A 7195-nucleotide genomic window follows, 5' to 3' on the forward strand; every position below is an offset into this window, starting at 1 on the left:
CACGCAAGTACTAGTTTCGCCCGGGACTCGTCCCAGCCGTCCCGCCAATTTTGATGTGTATGCACCGTCCCAGAAACATATACATAGTATAATGTATAACTAGCTCTCAATGATGACGTAATAAAGATGTGGATTAAAGGACCCAATGCCAGAGTGTTGCCAGAGTGTTGTCGAGTGCATACTTGCTTGTTGCACACTAGTAGGCCATAAATGGCCAACTAGTGCGCAAGCAGAGAGCGCAAGTACTTTCGACCGCTACAAACTGTCAACCAATTACATATACATAATACATATACTATGTATATACTATGCATTACCTTTAATCCTCTCAACACTAAAACATATCGTCATTACGTCACCATCGAAAACCAATTACACTCTGGCATTGAGTCCTTTAATCCACATATTTCTTACGTCATCATTGAGAGCTAGTTATACAAATGCTATATATATATGTAATTTGTAAATTGATTAGCGGTATACTGTGGTTACTTTGCGCCAAAAACCGTCCCAGCCAACCCGCCACTTTTTATGCGTATGCAAATAAAACAGCAAATTGTGCCTGATTTGCTGGGACCAGATTACATACATTACCATATTTCTTACGTCATCATTGAGAGCTAGTCATACATATACACACCATGTACTCTGGTCCCAGCAAATCATGCACAATTTGCTATTTTATTTTACAGATTATATGTACGTATGACTAGCTCTCAATGATGACGTAAGAAATATGGCCATGTATGTAATCTGGTCCCAGCAAATCAGGTACAAATTTGCTGTTTTATTTGCATACGCATCAAAAGTGGCGGGTTGGCTGGGACGGTGCATACGGACCGGGCGAAAATATTACTTGCGCGCTCTGCTTGCGCAAGTAATGATGACGTAAAAAAGATGTGGATTAAAGGACCCAATGCCAGAGTGTAATTGGTTTTCGATGGTGACGTAATGACGATATGTTTTAGTGTTGGGAGGATTAAAGGTAATGCTCCTATGTATACATGTATGTAATCTGGCACCACTGCCGTATCAGGCACAATTTACTGGGACGGTGCACTGCATACGCATCAAAATTGGCGGGAATCAACTTACAAATTACATACATTTATATGTATAATACATAGTATATGTATAGTACTTGCGCTCTGCTTCCGCACTAGTAGGCCTTTTATGGCCTACTAGCAAGTATGCACTCGACAGAGTGCAGTTCTAGTTACACATGTAATCAAATTAAATGGATGTGATGTAATTGCCAGGTTACAGTTGTAATGTGCAAAGTAATATAATGTCTTCTTGAACTATCACTGGCACAAGCAGTGTTCAAGTTATGACCTGTAGGCTGATATTGTTGTATTTCCAAGAACATGGTTTGCAACTCTTTAATGTGTGTTCTGTTCGAGTTCCCCGCTCACCCTTTTGAACTCTGTTAGTGTCAGGGTGGGGAAATTGGTGCATGCTATTCCTTTGTTGACGTTAATTCTTAAGGAGATTCTGAATTGTTGTCCTCTTTTCAACCTCCAAAATGAGGTTTTGAGGAATGGAAATGGTCTGTGGAAACTAAACCAATAATATAAAAACTATATATCTCCAGAGTGTGGCAGAGCAATATCTTATCTCCTGTCAGTTTACGTTAGTCCCTTTCATATCCTGTATGGCATGGCGCAGTGCTGCTGCAGTGCGTGTGTGTTTGACTGGCTGAGTTTTTTATGACTCTATAAACCCGTGCAGATTCAGTCAGTCCCATGCTTCTAGAGAGCTCCTATAATAAAATTAGTTATTCATTATCTTACTTTTAATTGCATGTTAAGATTTGGATTTGCTATAAAGCACTAACATTGAAAGCCTGTTTAAATTATTCCAAATTATTGCTGTGTCTACTGCATGCAGTTTTACATTTGTTTATTTAAGGGCCGCTAATTTGCATCTGCTGTCCTTGCAGTCAGCTGTCAGTCAGCTGACAGTAGGCTACAGACAATTAAAAACGATACAGACAATTACAAACAATAGAGTTAACCAGTTACATCAGCTACATCATCAATAAAACATGCATTAGGCCTACATCATCTCCATCATGTTAGAGTTAGTTGAGTTAGAGAACTTTTGTATTAGGAGAAGAGTTTATACAGTATGTGCACATCATACATAATGCACACGCACACATGCACGCATGCATGCGCAAACAAAAAAACGACTACAATGTAAACTAAAGTCTCCACCAAGAGACCCTGTTTTGTTAGCACATCAACAGCAGCACTGAGATCTCCACGACTATAGCATCAACTACTCAGCCACCCACATTTGATGCTCTCATTATTTACTACAGTAAACCACATTTCGGTTTATTTTGCCACAAGAAACAACTCAACTGACATCACCAACACTTGTGTTCTTCAGTGTCTTCCTTTACATTGTAAAGAAAGAGACTGACAGTTTACACCTTCTGTATAAGCCCCTCACCCATCCCCAGTACTTCAAATTCTGATGACACTGCCATACCTCAGACAACTCAATGACAATAACTGTGACAGCTTAGAAAAACAATATTTACACTTCACTGGTGCACTGACAGGCATGTACCTATACAGATGAACGTGGACAAAAAACAAAACAAAAAGCATAATTCAACCCATCCTTTTGTACTGTTCCCCCATACATTTAAAACATATTGATCATCTCGAACAAAAACAAATATACCAGCATCACACATACTGCCTCTAAAATCATCGCCTTCCCACACCCCAAACTCCCAAGACAAGCAGAGCCATCAGGTGCCTATAGCGCTCACAAAAGCAAATTACACTGATCACCTCCACAACCATCACTTCACAATATTAGCTCCTATGGACGTATATTTGGGAGAGTCTATATTGTCTTTACTGTATGTTCTATTGTACGCTACTGTTCCTTATGTGTCTCTGTTGACCAGATGGTGAAAGGAAATATACAAAAAAGTCTAATCTAACTCTAGTAACGAACCCTGACATTCCTGTATAATTGGCCTAAAACGCCTATCCAAAGCATGCCCAAAGTAAATCGAAAGTCCAGGCATTTTCCAAACGAGGACATGTGGATACTCCAAATGACACTTGCTAAACATGGTCACAACAATTCTTTCAAATGGACATTTTACACAGGCTTCTAAACAACCATGTTGGACAAAATGTGTCGATGTTCGCTTACGCGTGCGGAGGAGTGTTGTATTGCAAGATGTGCCAGGCAATAGAAAAACCTGCTGCCATCGGCTGGAAAGAGTGGCATGCATGTCTTGTAAACACGGACAATGATTGGATATGGGCTGTTTACTGGACAGAGAAGTCAGATTTGGGGGAAATTAGATGTCCATCAAACCTTCACTTTGCATTTCTGAAATAGTGTACTGGACTCGAGCAGAATACTTGCAGGATTTGGTCTGTTGTCGAGCGATGCAGGGCACCTCCTGTTGATTTCTTGAAGAAAAACGTGGTTTGGAATAAATATCACTGGGTGAATGTCAGACGTCTGACTTTGCAGTTGATTGTAGTTTCACTTCTTCAATTATTTTGCATCATTCGAATCACAGGACCCGTGCAGTTGCTTTCCACTTGGGCCTAGCATGGCTATAGGTAAAGCGGCAATGTAAGTGACATGTCTGAAAAGATGCAAACAGTGCCTGCTTGCTGTTCAGCGAGCAGAACATTGGACTGTTGACATGTTTAAGCGAGGCATCATGGGTAAGGGAATACATCAGTGAGAGGAATCAGACAATATAAAAGTCAGGGATCTACTGTACGCATCTCTAAATCAGTCAGCGTTCATCACGTTGCTGTAGATGTTGCCCACTACCACCAGGATGCAGAGTATGATGGGGCCAATGATGGCACCCTCTGCACCCAGATAGTAGGCTCCACCTGCCACTGCTAGGCCTGTCAGATAAGGGTGGCCACCCCCTGAGATCTGTGCGTAGATGGCTGTGTCTACAAAATAGGTTGGCAGCAAATGGCAAACCAGCAGCAGCAGGGCCTTGACACCCTCCCCTTGAGCCAACCACAGATCCAACATAGCGGGTACCGCCGCCCAGTATGTTCCCAAAAACGGCACTGTACCCAGGATGGCGGCCAACGCAGCAGGCATGAAGACAACGCTGATACCAAAGACTGTGTGTGTCAGCCAAGTGTAGAGACCATAAAAGACACCTATTTTCAGAGAGGCGTCAAACACACCTCGGATGGCCTCCTCTACCGACTCGCTTATGATGTTGGAGGAGGGTCCAGTCTGAGACAGTGGTGTCAGGCTTATCAACCATTTTACAGGTTTGTAGTATTCCCCGCTGGCGCTCAGGAGATAGAACAATGTGGTCAGGAAGATCACCACGCTTAGGACAAAGTTCAGTAGGGCTGTGCCGCTGTTGAACAAGACGGTAAGTAGGGTAGTTGTCATGTTGACAAGCAGGCCAACATTCTGACTCAGTACTGCCCACAGATTCGTCAGGACATGTGTCAGAGTCCCAATATTGTCCTGCACAATATAAGTGAACAGGTTCCCCCAGTCCAGGATTTCCCAATAGGTCTTCGGCGGCAGAGAATCGTCGATGTGTCCAGAGTCAGTCACGTCCTCGACGAACCAGGAGTTGTAGAATGTGTCCCAAAGTTCTAGAACCTCCTTTTCAATAACTGCTGCGTTTTTCCCTTCGTCTCCTATAATCGTATTCAGCTTTTGTGTTATCCATTCTCTACCGTGTTGATGGACGTTAATAGCAGCTGAGTTCAAAGCCTTCTGGACCGCCTCCGCCTCTGGGAGCCAATTGGCCCACTCAGGATGGTTGGACACAGTCTCATTGATGAGGTTACTGGTGACTTTGACCACATGAACGCTTTCGTGGTGAAACATAGCAGTGAGCAGCACAGCCATTAACAGCACAGCCATCATCAGTGCACAGATGATGAAGATGCTGATGAGATTGTCCACCGATTTCTCAAACCACAAGATCATCTTTGTATCGATTCGGAGCAGGAATTGAGCGAGACCATTGATTGGCCCAGGCATAAGGGCATCCTTTCGCACATGTCCAAACCTTTCCAGCCCTCTCCACCACGAGACAAGTGTCCGCTCAACAAAGCTCTTCAAACCAAACTGGACCACCAACTTCTTTAATATCCACACGGCCACAGGGACAGGCAGTAGCTTTAGGATCCATAGATTCAGCCATATCTTAACAAGTATAATGGCCAAGAGCAGTAGGCCGAAATACATGTCACTTGGATTTTGTAATCTCTTCTCATTATTGAAGAGGCTACTTAGCATTGGAGGTTGGCCCTTGGGGATGCATAGGTTGGAAGACGAATCAGTCTCCACGGTGTCCATCTCATCTTTGCCTTTAGCTGTGGTGTCTAAATTCAGTGGCAAGTTGCTCGAGAAACCATTGCAAATAGTGTCTGAAGTAGACGTAAATGCCTGCCATACGCTTCCTTTACCGGGAACCTTTGGTAACTCTTGGTAACCCACAATGAAGAGCGTGACCACAAGCACAAATATTGGCACTCTCCATGGGCCAGTAAGGGAGACCAAGTAAAACAGGAGGATAGCCCAGACAGGAACAGACAGAGACCTCAGGTAGCACTGTGTACTGGAGCCCCACTTAAAGGTTACTAGCAACATATAGCCCATTACTACAATACAAACCCACCTAGAATGAAAGCAGTCCAGGGTGGTGCCGATGATCCAGCAGAAGTACGCCAGGACCACCTTCACGCCAATGACCCTCCAGAACAGGTAGAAGACCGGGAAGCCCACTGTGACCATCATCAACACCTTGAACCGCTGCATGATCATCCTCCCCATCACCTCCAACACACTGTTTGTACACAACGCAGGAATCAGCAGGATACCCACAACTATCGGCGTCCCAGTGTCCTTCAGGCCGTTGAGCCAGGACCGACTGAGGTGGGTCAGGGAGTATTTAAACGGATGGAGGAAAGTACCACACAACACAGCCCAGAGGAGTGGACGGAGAAAGGCCTCCAAGATGTAGTAAATGAGTACAGAGGCCGCAAGACAGATACCCACGAAGATAAACGCCCCGGTATTGTAGAAGGCCTGTTTGAAGTTGGTGTTATATTTGAGTACCGAAGGCTCAGTTAGCAGTTGGCTCACCACGTCCAGTTCCAGAGGAGAGACAGATGTCTCCAGCCCAGCGTCCTTTTCATCTGCCATCTTGCCAAATGTTGTTCTCCTTGATTAATTCACCATTAACTACAACTGTGGAGAGCCACCTGTTGTCAGGGTACTTGTAGACTAGTCTATGACATCAGCCATCTATAGTATGACATTAATACCATACCATGATGTCAGACATCTCCATATTGGGTCAGACAGCTGAACAGACATACACTGACCCAAGAAGGAAGAGACGCTGTTAATGTCATGGACATGATAATTCAAGTTTCTTTATTAGGAAAAAGACCCCTTGAGATGTACCATCTCGTTTTCGAGGGGCTCCCAACACAGATATATGTAAACAGTAAGACAAGAAGAAATCCATAGAACCTACATCGACAAAACACTAAAACATTGAAAACCTTGAAAACCTCACAGCCTCAGCATAGAATCCATATAACACATTTTGAAATTGTCCAATACAGTGAGTGCAAAAAATAACAAATGATGATAATAATAGTAATAAAATAATAATAAATAAAATAATGAAAAGAAAATGGTGATATGATGGCAATCATGGCATATTTACCGAACAAGAACATACAACTTCAAAGTAAGAAGAAACTGGGAATGTTGAGATGGATCTAATGTTAATAACTGGTAAAGTATTCCAGTCTGTAGGGTCAGCAAAGTAAATCTGAGTGGAGTGCACTGTCTAGTGTGTTAATAGGATAATTTAAATAAATACATTTGTAATACCACTTGAAGCCATTGCACGTGTCTTCTTATTATGTAAAGGTGTCCATTGAAGTCTGTCGTACATTATGCAATGGTGTGCGAGGAAAGGAAAACCAAGGACAAATTGTTAGTCTATTGTATACCTTGTTAAGTGGAACAAGATCTGATTTTGAGGCATTTTGATAAACCACATCACAATAGTCAAACAGTGGTTTGACTATAAGTACACACACACACACACACACACACACACACACACACACACACACACACACACACACACACACTCATTTTCACATAAACCTGAATCCCACTCCCTCTT

General features: G+C 43.1%; 1 protein-coding gene across 1 annotated transcript; it reads right to left on the reverse strand.

Moving 5' to 3' along the window:
- Window positions 1-3783: 3783 nt before the first annotated feature.
- Window positions 3784-6192, reverse strand: LOC308329837 (transmembrane protein 245-like; the record flags this gene model as incomplete). Its single annotated transcript, XM_080784339.1, has 1 exon — window positions 3784-6192. One exon carries the CDS (start codon window positions 6190-6192, stop codon window positions 3784-3786), a length of 2409 nt encoding a protein of 802 aa, XP_080640465.1.
- Between the last annotated feature and the right edge of the window lie 1003 nt (window positions 6193-7195).

This window comes from Protomyctophum bolini, assembly GCF_963924005.1.
Source record: "Protomyctophum bolini genome assembly, chromosome: 15".
NCBI lineage: Eukaryota > Metazoa > Chordata > Actinopteri > Myctophiformes > Myctophidae > Protomyctophum > Protomyctophum bolini.